The following is a 20,022-nucleotide window of genomic DNA, read 5'->3' on the forward strand; positions in this document are numbered from 1 at the left end:
AAACCCACTTAGTTTTGTGCCAATGTTTCCCACTACCTAAAACAGTTTGGTTATTTTTTTCTTTTTGAGTCTTAACCCCATCATGCTTTGTAGATTATTTTATTACTACTCAGCACTGTTCTTGTTAGGTTAAGCAAACCCAAGTTTATTTTTATCTCCCCTGGCTGGGGCAGGCTGTCCATCCCACACCTTCATGTAGGTAGCTGTATTCCATGCTTTTCTGAATTTGGTTTATTTTTGTAAAGCCAGCTTCATTTCCTGGCTCACAGCACAGTCTGCTAGCAAGCACTGTGGCCTGCGGGGTGGAATGAGGATTGAAGTCGAGAACTTCTTAAATGAATAGTGTTGCTGAAACAATCAAATTGTCAAACTGCAGCTTCTGTCAAGGAGAAGAGCGGTACAAAACAATGCTCACTTGAGCAAAGCACTTAAACGCATTTATCCCGTGCCCCACTCACAGTCACTACCTGCAGAACAGCTCCTGACTCCAGAGGTGCTTTGGTCCTGGTTTGCAGCCCCATGTGTCTGCCAGGCTGAGGGTACTGCAGGAGAGCAAGTTATTTTCTGTGTTCTTAGGTGAAGAAATTTTTGGCATCATGACGGAAGTGTGATTAAGACAGAAAAAGAGAGATCCAGCAAAGAACATCCTTTTAGAAGGTTATGTACAGTCAGGCGTTTGGCGCCCCCAGGTAATGTACACCTTGGCGCAGAAACAGGAAAACTTACTCGTTTTTTTTAGTCTAGGATCGCTCTTGGAGGAGCAATTAGTTTTGTCAGAGAAGCTGAGTATGGCAGGAAGGAGACAATGCAAGGGTAATCAGAGGCAGTGGACACCAGAGGCCAGCGTACTGATGGCTGCTACATGTTAAATATTAGTAGGAATTTTGATATAAAAAGTGTACTTATGCATTTAGACTCGACTCCTACATTATCTTTACTGAATAAAATATTTCTGTTCTATTTCTGTTTTGACAGACCTAATACAACATTTCCTCTGGTTCTTAATAAGATCAGAATTCTTTAGAAAATCTGTATATAAATTTAAAGCCAGGATAGAGCCAAATGTCTTTCTCAGATTGGATTCATCAGATGATTTGAATTCAGAGGAGAAAGGGTTTTTTTCTGAGGAAATATGACAATTCTAGAAAATAACTTCATTTTTGAAAGAAAGTATTGATCTTCTTTGTCTAGATTTTTTTTCTTTAGCATGTTTGAAGTCACAGGGTCAAGAGACAGCATATCGTTTCTTCTCTTATTCAGTCTCAAAAGTTTACCCCTTAGTGTAGAAGAAGTGTTCTAGTTGGTGCACAAGACTTTCTTTTCTGGTAGTAGGGAAGGCAGTAGCTTGTTAGTAAACATACTGCTAGCAGCATTAATATTTTTCTAACTTTTTGTAGCTGTAAATTAACTAAACCATTTGGCCACTACAATAAGGCATGGTTAATATCCTTTTTTTAAGCTCTTCTATGATTTCTCATTACTGTAGTTCTTTCCAGTCTTTTAGGGGAGTTCTCAGACTTCTAATGACCCTGCTTCCCTTTCCATTACCACTTTATCTTCTGAATAAAGACAATGTTTCAAATTAGTTTTATGTAACTGTTTTCATTCTGGCGTTCGGAGAAACTCACCAAAGCTAGATCTCTCCATTAATCTTTTTGTGTGGCAAAAATAGGATAAACCTTTCTTAGCTCAAAATACAGGAGCATTCTGTTATCACTTAGCTACCCTTGGAGCCTCTGCTGTAGGAAAACTTCCCAAACATCTGTTAATTGCTGTGTGACAGATTTTAATGGTGTATAAACAAGTCAGACTCAGCGGGGGCTGTTACTGGTTTGCTCAGAGCTTCTGTATGTGCTAATAACAGAATGAGCTAATCTTAGAAGTAGAAAGAAACTCCTGGCTAATTTAAAGGTAAAAGTGGGAATGACGTGGACCATCAGCTGAAGGAAAGCAAGTCAGCCACTGAAAGGAACTCTGATTAAACATGAGAAGGAAGAAAGAAAAGCTAGAGATTGCAATAATGCTTGAAGCTGGAGAGTTATGGAAATAATGAAGTGGGGCTGTGCAGGATCAGTAAATGCCCAAAGCAGTAGGCAGAGTCTTCGGCAGGAAAATTCCCAAACAAGGCCATAGAATGTCCTTATCTTATTATGGTGGCAGGTGGAAAAAAGTAATGTCATCACTGGGGTCATCTGCATTAAAATGGCCTTCCTAAAATTTTCATTTAAGGTTGCTCTTCAGAGCCTTATAAAGGGAAAAGGTTCCTTCTGGAAATTCTGACATGACAGGATCAGCTTAATTCAGCTCTAAATAGCAGTTCCCTTTATCACCAGTCATCCTTGTAATCTCCAGGAATCTAAAATATCTGAAGTTAAGTGCTATAGTACTACACCTATGCCAAAAGTCTCTTCCTCTAAAATATAGTACTTTTATTCTTTTTTTTTTTTTTCCTTATGCCGATTCACTAATCACTAGTGGGAATCGGTTGCAATTTTTACAATTCTGCTGAAAACAAAATGATGCATTAGGTTCTACTAGAATAGAAATCTGGTAATTCAGTTCACCCTTTTAATAAAATTAATTGCAAAATGGCTGTGTTTCTTTGGTGAGTGTTTATTCACCCTTTTCTTTCAATGGATGATATCAGGAGAGTTTGGGAGGATGAGGAGCAGATGGATAATATCACCAATTACAAAAAAAACCCAGTATCTTGAGTAAAACCATAGAATATTAGCAAGTGTATCCAGAACAGTCTTGTGTACTTTCTTCTGTTTAGATTTGTCATATGTTTTAGAAGTTCCACTTGCCCACATTCAACACAGGTAGTAATTAATTTACTAAAGCATTTCCAAATTTCTAGTAAAAAGGGTGATTTCATCCCTTTTTGTCCTCTTACACAGATGTATTTGTTGTTTCTTCAAGAAAAGTCTGATGCAAAGCAGAGGTGAATAGGAGCCAGCATAGCTGTAACTAGCCCAGGCCAGCCTGTGCAGTAACTGAACACCATCTAGTGGGTGTTCACTTAATCCTTGCATTCCTAAGCAGCATTTGTATTGGTTACAATTTACAGATGAACCGTTCTGTAAACTCAATAGCAACACTCTCAGACGTCACTGTAAATTGCGTGTTCATGAATGGGGTGTATGTTCTGGACAATAAGCATCATAAGGTTCTGATTTCTTTTGGTGTTTACCATGCTCTGGACAGGAAGACAAAATGTCCCAGGCCTTGAGCTTAAACACAGAGCTCTCGTTAATGAAATTACCAACGAAAAATTGCTTCTGTTCAATAAAATGCCTAAATTTGTTGTTAAATCCAGTACTTCATCCTCTCATGTCTTGATAAACAAGGAAAAAATACTGTCTCTTCCTTCATAGGTTGTCAGTGAGAACTGAAGCCAGGATATAGTCTTCAGCTACATAAGGATGTTGTTACCTTTGGTATAAGCAAAAGGGGAAATTCCTAAAATTCCGTATGAAACCTACCAACCATGGCTTGTACTTGATGCTAGTGTAGGCTACAAAAGTTCTTAAACTGATATTTACCTATTGCAAAGTTGATCAGGTGACTGTATTAAATTAGAGAGATGTCTTGTGCTCATAGCCCTTCTAGAAACAAACATCTGCAAGCATATTCCAAACCCAACTGGACATGTCTTGGGCAACCTGCCCGGACTGACTCTGCTTCAAGCTTTTTCCAGTCATTGCTGTGAGAAGATGAGGAAGGACATGGCAATGACTGCAGTGACCACCTGAGCTCCCTTCTAACTTCAGCTCTTCTGTGAATGAGGCAATTTCCCTTAACTGCAGGAGAGCCTCACTTCATTAAGCTCCTGAGACCAGCTTTCTCACCAGAAAGGTGATGTTTGTGCTATATTCCCTTGAAATTTTACCGCTCGGAAGGAAATAAGAACAATAAGATTTTGGAAAGTATGTGTTTAGTCTGTGAAGGACATAAGGTATCCCTAAAGAAGTCAAATTCTAGACATTCGATGGAAGGTCAATGCACTAGGAGAATGAAACAGGAGCAATGATTACCACCATCGTTAGAACAGTACAGTAATAGAAATCAAGCAACCTGCTGTGCTGATCTTCAGATTTCACAGCAGCAGTGCAGAAAAACATCAGCCACATCTCTCTCCTTTTCTCTTTTTGTTTTTGTTTTTCTTCCAGAGGTCTGGCTGGGGATTGCTGGGATATGATGAAAAAAGGTTCCCAAGCTGATACTTCTAGCAAAATTCCATTGTACTTTTCCAATCAACTGTCACCTCTTGGAACATTTTTTTGCAATATTTCTAAGAACTCTTACTGCATGTTGCTGTAGTGGAGATAAATTAATCTTTAAAAGAAAAATACTGTTTTAGCAAAAAAGAAAGCATTAATGATGGTGTAGATAATTTTGATATGTGATAGGGTGAAACAGGAAAAACATGAGCTACTATATAAACTAGATCTAAATAGCTTTTTGTATTTACAGGACTCTTGAGAACCCACTCAATTTATGTGAAATGTCAGTGCTCCTGGTTACTTACCCACTGCAATAATTTAAATTGGCTTGATGCATTCGTATGTCAGCTATTTATTGCTTGGACACAAGCATTATAAATGCCCTGCGTCTGAACAGAATTATGGTAGCAGCTCTGCATTTTTCATACTGATACCATGAATAACTTCAATTATTTTGTGAAGTATTTGCAGTTTTAATTTTTAAATTATATCAAGTTATTACTTTTTTTTTTCTTTTCCACTAGGAATAAGCAGTATCAACAGTACTCTGAAGTTTGTACATAGATGAGTAAGTTTAAGAAAGTGCAAACTATTTCATAAACAAATCAGTTGAATTAATGTCAGTGTTGTCTTTTGAAGCCCAAACTACAGCTTAGTATTAATGTTGTCTTTCAACTGTGTGAGAGAACGTTTGTGTGCACAGAAACTGCTGAGATAATGCATGAGCAAAAGTCTGTTGGTAGCAATAGGACAAAGTAGGTGACCCACATGATCATTTCTGGCCTCGTTATCTGTAATTCTTAGAGATTGGTGTGTTCGTTATATATCAAAGTGCAGTAAATAAGCTAGACAGTTACTTCATATAACTTGGCACAGTTTGATATGAATTGCATTTTCTGCTTAGGTGAAAAAAATGCATCAAAGCAAGAAGATGGAGAAGACAGCCCTCTCTGACATGAGCTCTTTTTCCTTATTCCAGGGTTAGCAAGGTAGCTTTATGCTAGTGATAAATTCCCACAGAATTCTTCATCTGGCACCTCAGTTATGTTTGCCAGCAAATGAATTGAATTTTTAATAATTGACGATCTTCAATGTTAGAATCTTCAATATTTCCGTTGGAAGAAACTTACAACAATCATCTAGTCCAACTGCCTGACCACTTCAAGCCTCACAACAAGTTAAATCATCTTATTAAGGGCATTGTCCAAATGCCTCTTAAACACTGACAGGTTTGGGGCACTGACCACCTCTCTAGGAAGCCTGTTCCAGTGTTTGACCACCCTCTTGGTAAAGAAATGCTTCCTAATGTCCCATCTAAACCTCCTCTGGTGCAGCTTTGAACCATTCCCACACGTTCTGTCACTGGGTCCCAGGGAGAAGAGCTCAGCACCTCCTTCTCCACCTCCTCTCAGGACACTGTAGAGAGCAATGAGGTGGCTCCTCAGCCTCCTCTTGTCCAGACTAGACAAGTCGAAAGTCCTCAGCTGCTCCTCACAGGATATTTCTTCCAGCCCTGTCACCAGCTTTGTTATCTTCTGGATGTATTGAAGGACCTTAGCATCCTTCTTGAACTGTGGGGTGCAGAACGGCACCCAGTATTCAAGGTGAGGCTGCACCAACACTGAATAAGGCAGGACAATCACCTCTTTTGATGTCTGCTCATGCTGGGTTTCATGCACCCCAGGATGGAGTTTGCCCTCTTGGCTGCCAGGGCACACGCTGCTGACTCCTATCGAGCTGCTGTCGACCAGCACCCCAGGTCCCTTCCTGCAGGGCTGCTCTCCAGCCACTCCTCTCCTAGTTTATACTTGTGCCCAACGTTACTCCATCCCAGGTGCAGAATCTGGCATTTGGACTTGTTTAATTTCATCCCATTAATCACTGCCCAATGCTCCAATCTGTCTAGATCCCTCTGTAGGACCTCCTGTCCCTCAAGGGAGTCAACAGCACCTCCTAGTTTGGCATAATCAGCAAACTAATGGTGCATTCAACTCCTGCATCCAGATCATTGATTAGTATATTGGACAGAATTGAACCTTGAGGAACACCACTGGTGAGCAGTCACCAGCCAGATGTAGCCCCATTCACTATAACTCTTTGAGCTGTGCCCTTCAGCCAGTTCTTCACCCAGTACACCGCGAACCTGCTCATCGCACAGCTGGACAACTTGTCCAGAAGGATGCTGTGAGGGACAGTATCAAAAGCCTTGCTAAAATCCAGAAAAACAACATCTACCACCATCCCCTCATCTACTGGGCAGGTGACCTTATCATGGAAGGATATCAAGTTAGTTAAACAGGACTTTCCCTTTGTGGATCCATGTTGACTGTGCCTTATGATTGCATTATTCTTTAAATGCCTTTCAGTAGTACCCAGAATAATCTTCTCCATGTTTTGTTTTGTTTTGGGTTTTTTTTTAAGTATGTGAATAGCAAGAGGAGGTCTAAAGAAAAAACCGGACCTGTACTTGTTGAAGATGGTCATCTGACTAATAGAGATGAAGAAAAAGCAGAGGCATTCAATGTGATTTTAGCCTCAGTCTTTAATAATACAGGTAGACCTTGGACTGCTCAGTCCTCTAGGTCGGAGGATGCTGAGTGTGGGAACAGTGATTTTCCATTTATGGACGCTGAAATTGTAGGGAACCAGCTGTATCAGCTGAAGGTTCACAAGTCCGTGAGACCTGATGGGATTTGCCCCAGAGTTCTGAAGGAGCTAGTGGATGTTGTGGTGGGACCCCTCTCAATCATCTCGCTATGCTTAGTCTTTAACTGTACTATATTTTTTTTTACAAATTATGTAAGAGGCATGTGAGAAGTATCAGTTCATCATGGTGGGGAAGATCTTCAGATATATGGAATAATACAAATTGTAAAGAAAGTGTTTGAATGAGATATGATAGTTGCTACAGTGGCAGTCGTGGTTTTATATTGAACACATAGGCTTAAATCAAGTCTTGTAGAGTGGACTAAGAATTTCTGGTGCTGTTGAGATGTTGACCTTTTCTTCTTTCATTTTGATTGTGAGACAATTGATTTGCATGCAATTTCATTCTGAATCCAAATCAATCTCTGCTTACAATTAAGATGCAATTTGCTCTTTGTGTGTACAGTTAGATTTTAACTGTGTCATTTCGTTGTTGTTGTTCTTATCCTACTTTAATTGTCGTTCTATTTTTTGTTATACTTATCTTCTCTAGCCTTAAAGTAGATGACAAAGCCCTTCGGTCAAGACTTCTAACACTGTCTAGTAGAAGAACAGAATTAAACCTGTAGTGCTCTGGGGCTATCTTAATAGTTTATCTTCATCCGTTGTTAGTATCTTAACCTAGGATGTGCTCCAGCACTATAATACTCCAAAAACTAATCTTTGTTAGCCATAGGAGATGACAACATAAAGCAGAGCGATGCTACAGAAATATTCTCTTCTTTATTTCAGCATAGGATCAAAGTTCATGAATTCAGAGTCTTCTTGAAGACTTAGTCTAGTTTATGCTGTTCTCTGTGCTAGATGAGACTGACTACCATCTCAAGCCTTATACCAGAATTTTTTACGGAGTTGAGGCTCTGCATGCTCTCTATGGAAGGTCCATGGTTTTGTGCAGATTCAGGAGATGCCATCCATCCCAACAGTCTGAACTGCATAATGTTCTCAGTAGGTTGGTAGGAGTCATACTGCATCCATCTGGTCTCAGAAACATGTATTATGGATACAGCTCCTTCCAGGTGATCTTAATTGTCCTTTATAATGCTGTATTGCACCGATTATGTAGCCACTCTGCCTCTTGAACTGTAGTATACTTTGCATCTGACTAGGTTCTTAGTAAGACAGAGAACACATGTCCTTAGCACCACTAACATCAAGCTAATATAATAGATAGGAGGTTGGAAAAAACAGATTAGAGAGATAACAAATACAAAAGGCAGTCATGGTGTGAGTTATTTGATCATGTGCAGAAGGATTCGTCTCCTCAGTTTAGGTATATAGAAGCTGAATGTTGGGTCAGAGCAAGTGATTGTAGCATCTCTTTAAAGTTAATGGAAGGAAACAGGTAAGTCCAACACCTTTATTAGACACCTGTCTCAGCCTGGAATAAGTTGCTCTTTTGCTGTGTCTGTTTCTCTCCTTTGACTATAAAGGGAGCCTGGGGTCATTAGTCAGGATGAGGTTTGTAGAGAGAGATAATATCTTTTATTAGACCAGCTGTTGTAAGTTGGAAAAATTGGACAAGCTTTTGGGTGTATGAGCTCTTCTTCAGATTTGAAATAGGAGCAGCAAATTTCAAAGTTAATTATAAACCATTTTCTACATATATCCTTACTCCATCATAGTTACAGCAAAGCACCATAGAGATCACTAACTCAGATATAGGCATCTAATTTTTAGACATCCAAATGAAGCCAGAGGAACCAAGCATGCGGTGCTTATTTGGGAGTTTGAGGACTTGTGCTCCACATGACACATTTTTCCTCTGGATGCTGCATTTGGTCCTGAGCTCAGAACCAGCCCTGAGGGCTGGCAGCCTCTCCTGCCGGGGAGATGCTCATGTGCAATTCTGCTCTCTGCTTGGCTTCTTGCTGCATATGTGTTATAATACATATGAAGTCCTAACTCACATCTCATGCTTCTTTTGCAGCTGAGGGCTACCATTAACACGCAGTCTATGTGCAGGGAGCTGTTGTATTATAGGTCTGGTTAGCCCTTCCCAGGCTAGATTGCTGTTAGGCTTTCCTGGTGTTTTGGAAGAAATAACTTTCTGTATGGTATGTATCATTGCAATGCAAGTCTAGTGATGAGCTTGGAAGTTTGAACCTATTCTCAGCTTTTCCTCTGTAGTTTGGATATGTTATTAGAAAAGGAGCAGATCTGCGAGCAAGTCACTTTCCTGGGATAACACCTGAGGAGAAGCTATTCCCCTGCTCTCCCCGCCATCCCCACAGGCTGCTGCCACAGTCCCAGTGAGGACTGAGCTGCTTGAGTGCTCTGTAGAGCCCACCACAAACTCTGCTTTTACTCTGATACCTGTAGTTATTTTGGAAGTCCTGGCACCACTGGTGACTTGGTGCCACAGTCTCTTTAACAGGTTTTGAAAACTGGCTTATCTTAATTTTTCAGTCTGGTTCGGTTTCCTAGAACACTGTGTCATCCTTTGATGTTTTCTCCCTGCATCAGCATGCCACTGCATTTACCACGGGCTGCCTTACTCAGAGAGAAACCTTCCCGCATTGACTGGCTCTGATGCAACTGCTCTTCTGAAGTGGAGATTTGCCAGCACTGGCCTCGGCCCAGGACTGTGTATTTCTCGTTTCCTCAGCGGAACGATAGCTCTAAATAAAGAAGGACAGATGCAAAGCTTGTTTTATAAAGCATATCAGAAGCTTCTATTATTGCAAATTGCCTTTTCCACTGGGCATACTTGGATTTTAATTCAGGTGGTTCAATTCACTAATTTGTGTGATTGAAGTGACTTTCATCAATTATCTTTTGATGGAGTAATGCATTACTTCAGTAAAAGCTTTCTAGCTGAAGTGGATCTTAATTCATTTAAATGGCACACTCATTTATTATTCAGTTATTGGTTTGCCAGGAGCTAGCATAGGAATCTGACCTCTTGGTTTGTCATGCTTTCAAAAAGCTTTAGTTTGTTTTGCTATTCTTGATTTATCTCCAATATCACTAATATTTCAAAAAGAGGCCTTAATGAACTAATTACTGCCTTAAATTTTTGCCCTTTACATTATTTGCTTATTAGGAGTAAACACTTCATAAGTGCAGAGAGGAGCTTGAAAGAGCTGAGAAAGTAAATGCAGCCGGCAAACAAAGGACACCTTGTTGAGATGAGGTACTTGTCCAGTATCATAAAAAATATCTGAGAGAGGAATGAAATACAAGCTATCTAATTTCCGTGATCTTCTGTTTCAAGCTAATTTAAGCTAAAATTTTAACAGGGTCTCTCTAACCCAGCTTGCCATGGTTCAGGGGCAGATTCTCAGAGTCCAGCCTGTGTGAAAGCTGGCAGCCGGCTGAAAGGGAGAAATCTGAATTCTTGTTCCTCTGGCAGGCGAGGCTGCAGAGTGGGCTCTGCTTTAAAGGCCACAGCGTGAGCTGCGCACATGGGTTTGGGTTTTAAAACCCCCTGAACCTGCCCACACGTTGCAACTGTGCTGAAATCCCTTCCAGTTTAAAAGGTTTGTTTCACTCATTGTTTTGCAGAATCAGAGTTTGCTTGAATTGTAACATACTTAATGTTATTCTCTACTTTCCTAGTACCCCAGTATGACTTTGAACTTGCCAAGCTTCAGCAAAGATAGCAATGGTTACTATCTAAAATTTAAAAAAAATGGGACAACAATTTTTTTTTTCACTTGTTTATCACTGTGTCTATCTGAAATGGAGCTTAAAAGAGATCCTGGTCAAACTATCTCAGTGACTTTGCTGATAAATGGGACAGGAGTTTATTGTCTTCCTAGGAAAATACACCTGTTTTATTCTGTTCCCATTTGAAGATAAGTCTGTGAAGAAAGATTGATTCAAATATTAGTTTTAATTTCCATATTATAAAAATAGAGCAATCTTGCAAATATGTAAAATTATGTTTGCTGGCAGATAGCAGTAACTAAGGCAGGAAGATGTGCCAGGGGAGGTTTAGGTTGGACATTAGGAAAAGGTTCTTCATGCAGAGGGTGCTGGAGCACTGGAACAGGCTCCCCAGGGAGGTGTCACAGCCCCAAGCCTGACAGTGTTCAAGAAGAGACTGGACAACACCCTCAGACACGTGGTGTGAACTGTGGGGTTGTCATATGTAGGGACAGGAGTTGGACTTGATGATCCTTGTGGGTCCCTTCCAACTCAGGACATTCTATGATTCTCTGCTCTTGCTTTGGCATTTGATTATTGTTATAATGGTTGATCTTAGTGATTTTGTTCGTTCTTTGGCTCTAAACGTCTTTTGACAGATCTAAGCCTCTCCTTAGCTATACAAGTGTAAATGGGTGTTAGTGAATGCAAGTGGGTACTTGCTTAGTTCAGCCCTTTCCTAATGTTAATTCTAACATTGATGTTGGTTTCATTCTGCATCTTAGTGTAAAAAACTGATAGATGATGGAAGCACTTCTATTGTAAGAAGTGTATGTGACAAAATATCCGGGTTTGCCAAGGGCAAATTAAGGCTGACGTAGCTGCTCTTGGCAGTGTTTTCTCAATTACAGTTGTCAGCTAACTTTCTTGGCTAACAGCACAGAATTTGCTTCTAAGTAGACTTGGTATTCACTCAACTTAAAAAAGCTAAAATGGCTTTTTGTCTGTGAAAGGTGTGTCTGTACCTCGTTGTTTCATGGATCTGCTGTAGATGGTAAAAATGAGATGATAGCATCTGTAAAATGTGTAGAGACCCTTGAAAATACTCATGCTTTCATCCAGAATTCCATCACTTGGCAGATCTGTTGGGGGGGAGTTTTTCTTTTCATTCATTCAAGTTCAGAACAATAAAAATTCCAAGTTTCTTTTTCTGATACCAAAGTGAGACTTACTACTAGAAACAAGTTTTCTAACATGTTATTAATTCACCTATTAGTAAGAATCTATCAAGGTAAAACAATAAAAGTATAAAACTATAGATTGTACAGATCTTATTCGATGAAATAGTTCCTAATAATTGTAACCATTGTCTGTGTTCCTCAAAGACTTAGATCCTGATATATTTGTAGTCATGTGTCAGGAATGACAGCACCAAGATTTAATTGATAGAATGGAAGATATATTTTTATTTGCAGTGTCTGAACTGGCTAAGAAAACTGTTCATACCTTTGCAGGGCATTTTCTGTGAAGGGGCATTAACCTTCTTTTCCTAATTATTGTAGACAAGGTCTTAAAAGACCTGTTTTTTCAGAAGGCTGCACATTTGATATGGTAGTGTGTGATATTAACAGAGCTTTCCTTGTTGGTGTCTAAAGGAATCTCATTGTTAGGAAGTGAATAAATGCAGAGAATAAGCACCAAGAGCTAAATTAATATTCAAGGAATATTACGAGTGCTACAATAAAAGTAGCTAATGTTTCCAAGTGAAAACTGAGATTGGAGTCTTCACAGATGGTTTTGTATGGTGACAATACCGATAGAATATAACTGGATTAAATTCTTAGAAAATATTCAAGTAATTATTGGAGGAAACTCATTCTACAGTTTAAATTATTACATTGTTATAAGATTGTATTCTAATAATTTACACAAACAGCAATATGAAGAATAACACTGGGGTCCCAAATGTCATTTTTTTCAAAAAAATTCCTGGCCTACCAGTCCACAAGGTTGCTAACATCTGTGTGCCATTTTCATTTGACTAGGTTATTAAATCTTGATTTTGAAGTCCATTTGAGAAAAGCACCATTAAAAGGCATTTATTGCTCTGCTGCATTTACTGCTTAGAAAAGTAGAAATGTCTTTTGTTTATCTCTCAATCTGGGCCTTTCCCTCCTGCCTTTTTTCCTCTTTTATTGTAGCAGTAGCCCCTTGTGCAGTCAGTCGTGGCAAGGACTGACTCTCACTCACTTTGTGCGATGTGAGTGTTGTCTTCTGCCCCTTGGCCAAGGCTGCGTCCCCTCCACCATTCCCTTCGCCCATGCCAAGGTTCCTCAGCCAAGGGTAACACAAGCACCTCTGTATCATTGCTGTCACTGTCTTTTCATCTCTGAAACAGGTCAGTTGTCATGTCAGTCCTCTGGAGAGTGGCCGTAGCTGAATGCAAGAGGGCAGATGTTGACGGCTGTCGCAGTCGTTTGTATGACCTCTAGGTGGTTGCAGTTGTGACTGCTGGCTGGTGAAAAGAGAGTCCATATGTCTACAACAGACTTTCCTTCAATCTCTTAGTTTTTAATGTGATAGAGCAATTCTCATTGAGGATTCATTCCCTAAAACGGGGTAGCTGAAGTATTTCAGAGTTCCTGTGCTGAATACAACACAAAGAAGAGAAACTTAATTAACCGAGTATAGAGCCTCACAAACTTGACCAACTAGTGTCTCAGCTGTAGCTCCTAGTGCTTTTTCCTTACCTTGCATCAATTGTTCATGCCTTTGCTGTTCCAGCTCGCAGAGTTCAGCTTGTCTCCCTTCGTCATCCTCCTGGAACCTGGCAAAAGCTTACTGCCCTATGTACACCACTGTGGAAGCAGTTGCCATCTCAGATATGATGCTCTTGAAGCCACCAGGAGAATGGAATCAGTGGAGCTGCCCTTAGCTGAATAAGGGTGCATGATGTCTTCAATACAGACAACAACTATTGAGAGCATTTACAATGAAAGTCATTACGGAGTGGTTTTCCCTTTTTTCTATCAGATGCTGTTTTTTGCGGAACTGCAGCCTGACTGATTCCCTCCTATAATGCTTCTTACTATGTGGGTCTCCCAGAGCTGAAAAAGCTGCTGTAGTTTAATTCCACATTTAAATGTGCTGCATGGAGGCGGCAACATTTTAAAGCTGAGATCTGAATCACTCAATTTGCTAAAAAGCCAATAATTAAAAAGCTCTGCAGCAGTGAAGAGGGTTGCACTGTGGTGTTCCATTGCACTGCTCAGGACTCAGCCTTACTGGATGTAGTGATTTTTGCTTGTTCTTCCAGGCTGTCATTAGTCTGACTTCTTTTATTTCAAATGAGGCAAAGTAGAGGACTTCATACGTCCTTTGAGCTAGAAGGTATCTATCTATGTAGTTTTATATATGAGCATGCATGTGGGTGTAAATGTGTGTACACGCACTACACAAAAATGTATTCATCCCCAGGAACAGGTGGTGCTGGCAACACCTGTTGCTGGGGTCACTCAACACTCCAGTATTAAAACCCTAATTTTAGTTGCTTATAACTTTTGTCAGACTTAAACATTTGGGTTAAAATGTTATGTGCCAGGTGTCTGCCTTAGGCTGATTTGGGGGGAGGGGGGTGGGGAGAGGAATTTATCAGCAAAATTGTTACTGCCCATTCAGGGAGCAGAGGCCAGGGCACTGGTTTGCCTGTGCTGAAAAATGCACTGTTGCAGGTGGAGATGTTCCAGCAGCTTCCCCTGTCAAAGCCAAAAGTTGCCAGAGGAGTAGCCCTGCAGCAGGACATGTCTTCTCCCAGCATTATGGAAATTCGCTGTTTTACTGAGAATGCACCTCTGTCTGGCTAAATTATGGGCCTGTGAAAATGCTTAGTAGAAGTTTGTTGACAGCTGCCCACCTCCATCGTGTCCGTTTCCAAACAGCAGCGCTGTGCTGGGGACCCTTCAGATGCAGGATGCCCGTGAAGCAGCAGAGTAAGCCCTGCAGTCTGAGTGGGGAGCAAAGCCGGCTGCTGCACGCAGGGGCACGGGCCTCAGAGCAAAGGCGAGCAGCTCGCCTTGTGCTTACACAGCGTGAATAAATAGGAAGGAATGGCTGGCTGAAATCCAGAGGAACTGGTGATGGAGGAAGGGAGCGATGGGCTGAGAGTGGTAAGAGTGAAGGACGCAGGGTTTTAAGATCTGTATGAGGAGGAATGCTGAGGAGGCAAACTGGTGTGATAGGGCAGATGGACTGAGAAGGGATGGAGCTCAGCTCCTGCCAGTCCATGACTGCAGGGTTTCTGCGGTCCAGGCCTAACCAGCTGAAATGTTCCACTGACAGTAAATCATAGCTCCTCAAAAGGGTGATTTACACAGTACTACTACCAGTGGCTCCCCTATTAGAGTGTATAGACTTGAGCCCACTCATAAGCACTTGGGAGTTTGTGTGGTTTCATCTGATGCTGTTTCAGTAGGCAGAATTGTTCCGTTTACTTCTGCTTAATAGAAACATCTACCTTTTAATTATTTTTGATCTTTTTTAGTAAGTCTTAACTTTTGCATACTCAGCCTGCACTTGAAGGGTTATTATTTGTGCATGCAAATCACTTTGTAAATTCTACAGTTGTTTCTTACTGTATAATCTTGCTATGGAATCTATACTACATTTGTAGCCCATGCAAAATCGCACTAGTAAGTCAGTCATGGATACCAGAGTGGTCTGTGGTTTCATCTAGGTTGCAAGAACATTTGAACAGATTGCTTATATTATTTTTAAATGTTGTGCTTTCTTGATCATTGTGGGAATTAGAAACAAACTGCCTGCTGCAAAATATTCTGTTTCATATTACTTAGCATTTTCCCATAAAAATCTGAAGAAATGCCACAGAACCTGATCAAAGTTTAAAGTCAGTTTGTTACTGAATTATTATTTTTTTTTTTATTATAGGTAAAGGCTCGGCCAAGAAACTGACAAAAAAGGTAAGCAAAATGTTCCTTTCCTTCTTAAAAAAACTTACATTCTTTCTGTTACTCAACTGAATATACTTCTCCTTCAAAACTGCCTTTATATTTTCTCATTTGTGTCTTTAAAGGAGGTAGATGCTGCACTGCTGTGTGTTGCCAAAGCTAAACCAGGACCGACCTTTTTCAGAGAGCTTGGTGATAAAGGTAACAAGCACTTTTGATACTGAAAAATACATCTTGCTTTTAATCTTATTATATGGTATGAATCAAGTGTATTTTTAAAGAAGGTTTCATGGATTTGACTTTGTTCCTATCTAGCCAGTAGCTGCCTCCTTGGCAAATCTCTCAGTTATGCAAGAGACAGTAAAGAGGCAGGGCTGGGGATGGAAGCCTTCTGAGGTGCAGGAGGAGTCATGTGAGAAATCAGAAGCCCTACTCAGAGAAGAGAAAGGGGCTAAAGGATGACTTCAGCACAAAATGGATTTCTAAGAGTCGTTGTTAATAAGCTGCACAGAAACAGAGAATAAAAATAAAGTTCGTATCTGTTATGTAAGGTGGTATCCCTGACTCTGAGAGCAGTTGAACTTATTTCTCCCTCTTTGAAATCTCGGTAGCCCCTGCACAGCACCAGTGTGCTTCAGTTTCTTTTCACCCAGCATTTCCACCTTATATCAGGCTACATAAAGAGAAAACTCTGAGAGCTCGAATATTGTTTGTATAACAACGGGGAATTAAGGAACACCAAATAAACACCTCATTAGCATAAATTAATTGAAGGGAGAAAACAAATAAGAGTATCAAGGAAGCCAAATAGATGAGTAATTAACCATTTCACCAGTAACAAAGACTGAAATCCCCAAGCTAATGAGAAAGACTGACAGCGTCTATTCACAAGCTTCATGTATCGTAGAGTTCAGCTGGAGTCTCTCATCCCGTGGACGTTTCTGGAAGACAAAGCTGCCTTTGCAGTGCTGCCATTCCTTGGCCGGCCCGAGCCGTGCTCTGTGTGCGCAGCAGATCCCCGGGCACAGCCGCGGCTCCCACGGCAGCGCAGCCCTCGGCCTCCACACGCAGCGTTTTCCTGCCCTTCGGCCTCATGGTCCTGTCTGCGGTTCCTTTCTTCCATCCTTGTGCAGACGTGGAAGGGTCTTCAGCTGAGCACCTTGCTCGTCGGTCCACTCCTGCAAGCCCCAGCAGCCCCGAAACATCTCTGAATGAGTTGAACATTTTTTTCCTGTCCTAGGGAAGGCTGGATTTTGTACTGAATAGTCATTCCCTGCCTTTTCAAATTTCTAATCATCATGTGCTCTCCCAGGACTGGGTTTAAAAAGATTCCCAGCCTTTAATTCTTGGATATTCTTTCTCCATCCCAGCTTTTTTAGAGCCTTTCTTTTTCTAGTGATTGACACAGCAAATCCCCAAATCACTCTGCCTGGGAAAACCGGGAATCCACTAACAGAAAGTGAAAAGAGCAGATCAGCACAGCCTCCTTTGCTGCACTTCTGCCAGACGACTGCTTGGCAGCAGGAGGCTCGATCATACGCTCAACCTGGCATCTTCTGCGTGCCAGGCAAGGCATTGATCTCCCCTTGCTTAGGACTGAGACTGTGTGCTCTGTCCTTCAAGGGTCGGGCAGGAGTTGGAGATGATAAGGAATATTCCGTGCAGTCATCCTGATGTCTGCACAACAGGCAGAGTTTTTGCAGTTTTTCATCATGATGCCTCTTTAGTGACTTCAGTGCTTTTGCTTTGAGATGCATTATTAATACATTTTTAAAATGTAAATGCTTATGTATTAAATACTGCTTTTACAGGTACCAGAATAATGAATCTACACCTGTTCTGCTGCTTAGCTGAGACTATTTTAGCTACCTTCAAATTGTTCTTTAAATATCAAGAAGAGGGGAAACTGTCACCAGTCCAGTTAGTTAAATGTAACGCTAGGGAATCCTGCCTTCTAGTGGGCAGTTTTAAAATTCATGTCATATTTCGTTGGAATAGTTGTGATTTATTCAGCAATAACAATATTGTACTGTCAGCATTTGCTATAAAGTTTGAAGTTAGAGACTTCCAGGGAGGGATAGGGAAGGCTCATTTGGTGTTAGAAAATGACAGTATTTTGCCAGTGCCAACTGCAAATATTTAGCTGCAAAGTATGCTGAGTCATTCAGCAGTATGTGAAGCCTTCATCTTTCAAAATTTGCTTGGAACATTAATATAATTTTGTATTTTTTTTTAATTTGTTGCATTGCATCTTTTAATTTGAGTAACTTTGTAATGATTACTGTAGAATAAAAAGAAAATTACCAAAATATTTCATTTACTTTATGGATAAGGTAAATTGGCCCTTCACTACAGTTAGAAAAAGGACAATAAAATCAAGAATTTTTATGGAAACAAGTCCACAACTTAAAATACATTATCTCAAATTATTTTAGTATAAGCAGTCTGCCAGAAAATGTCAGACAGGCTGTGGAATTGCTTTAAGGCACTGGGACAAATTTTAAAGTACAATGAAGAAATTTTTTTATATATTTTAATTATATTTTTACCTATTTCTCTGTAGGGACTTTTCAGTCTGCTGACAATAAGATGATGAAAGCAAAGTCTATGTCTCGCCCCTGCCGTTTCTTGCAAGGCTCTTCTTTCCAGCCCTCTGCAATTCAAGGGAATAGAGCCACCATGGTTCTCCCTGGAGCCAGTCGGCAGGGTCTTGTCTTTTCTTTACATCCTGCCCACTCAATATAAATTTTGCAGATTCTTTCTGCAAATTTTTATGAGGTACAGTGTTCCCTGTCTACCCAAATAGCTAAAACTCGTTACCTCCTAGTCTTTCTGTATATTCGCCCTTTAAACGTTCTTTTGCTGTGACACTCAAAAAAACCAAAATTAGGGAGCAGGAACCTTCATCACTGCCCATCACACTATTTGCTTTATTTCTTTTCCTTCCTTATTCCTTTCTATCCATTTTTGTATCTTGTCTTATACTTAGGCGTATAAGCTAAAAAACTGGGGTAGGAGTTCTTTCTGTTTGGTTGGTTTTGAATTTGTATAAATCCTGGACACTTTGTATTGGACCATGATTCCAAGTTTTACAGCAATACAAATAATAATTTACATACTTGCAATGGCAGTAACCCTAAAACTTGAAAGCAGAACTAAATATTTGAGAGAGAAGTATTTTTTATTTCCACAGTGTATGGTATGACTGTAGTACTGTGCTGATATACACGTGATGCATGCTGGATAACAGAGTGAATAGCCCAATTTTGATGGAGAGGAAAACTGAGATGTGGAGCCAGAGTGAGCTGGCAACAGGATCAGCATTAGGTCTGTCTTTAGCTAAGACTTGTTCTCAGATTTTCAGACTCTTGCATTCAGCAATTTAATGTTTCTAAACTCTAGTACTTAAAACTCAAAGTGTTAAGTCGCTATCTGAGGTCAAATACAAATGTCATTGGCTTCACATAGTAATTTATCAGAAGTTAATTGTTTATCGCTGAAGCTTAAGTGGATTCCTTATCTATCAATTAACTAAATATAAATTATAAAAAATAGTTTATCTTTGCACAGATAGGCATGTTTGAACTTCATTATTTTAAGCAGCTTCAGCATTATACAATGTTTAGCTCACGGGTTAAAAGTAGCTCAGCTATTTTGAAAAGTGATTTATAAAAAAGCCCTTTACGTTTTTTCTCCAAACATTATAGCAGGGCAGATGGTTCAGATTCTGTTGTTTAACCACCCTCGTTAGGCTCTCTCTATCTTTAGCTCGTCCGCTCTATTTTGACGCTATCACATCTTTGTGTTTGTTCAGGCTTTTCACTTAAGGCGGTGTTTCAAAGGAAAACACTGGAATTTTCCTTCAAAGGGGGGGAAATACTTTCACCTTGTAGAAAGGACATGTTCCTCTTTAAAAAGAAAAAGAAGAAAAAGGAAAAGCAGGCTCCTCCTGGCAGGCTCCCAGCCGCACTATCAGCACCATCTCGCACTTGGCAGCTCTGCGCGTTGCCACGTTCCCCTGAGGATGGGAGAGAGGCTGTTCCCGCCTCTGCGAGCCTGCCAAGGGATGCAGGACTTTGATCCTTCAGGGGAACCTCAGAGTAGTTCTCCTCCCAGGTACTAAATGTGACAAAGCGCATTTAATTTATTTGCCTTTTATATAAATATTGAATGTTTTCAGTGAGAATCCGAAGATTTAATGCAGGCCTTTTATTAATACCAAATAAACCTTACTTTCTTGATTAGACGTGGACATTGATGAGTCTCTGGATAGGGAATTTTACCTTCAGAGCACTAAAAACAGAAGTAAAAACTTTATTAAATAATAATGTGGCTTACTTTAATAACCTATTTAATATGATGTTACGCTACGTTTTTTATATTTATAAGATTTGATCTTTCAAGTCTTACCATAAGTTTTTTTGGTAGGTAATTTTTTAACTCTTTCATTTCAGGGTTGATATCTTATGCAGAGTACCTATTTTTGCTGACAATCCTTACAAGTAAGTACTACATATTTAAAATACTTATGCATA

General features: G+C 40.2%; 1 protein-coding gene across 3 annotated transcripts in view; it reads left to right on the forward strand.

The window, feature by feature from the left end:
- MICU2 (mitochondrial calcium uptake 2) overlaps positions 1-20,022 on the forward strand; it is a gene marked incomplete at its 5' end in the record, with an annotated part of 142,055 nt that overhangs the window by 87,703 nt on the left and 34,330 nt on the right. For 2 of the 3 annotated variants that reach the window (XM_080340416.1, XM_080340418.1), the window contains 3 exons: positions 15,468-15,499; positions 15,613-15,688; positions 19,942-19,989. In XM_080340416.1, coding sequence (XP_080196542.1) covers positions 15,468-15,499; positions 15,613-15,688; positions 19,942-19,989 — 156 coding nt within the window. The remainder of the gene's footprint in view (positions 1-15,467; positions 15,500-15,612; positions 15,689-19,941; positions 19,990-20,022) is intronic. The other variant, XM_080340417.1, reaches the window with a different exon arrangement.

Source organism: Nesoenas mayeri (assembly GCF_963082525.1).
Source record: "Nesoenas mayeri genome assembly, chromosome: 1".
Classification (NCBI taxonomy): domain Eukaryota; kingdom Metazoa; phylum Chordata; class Aves; order Columbiformes; family Columbidae; genus Nesoenas; species Nesoenas mayeri.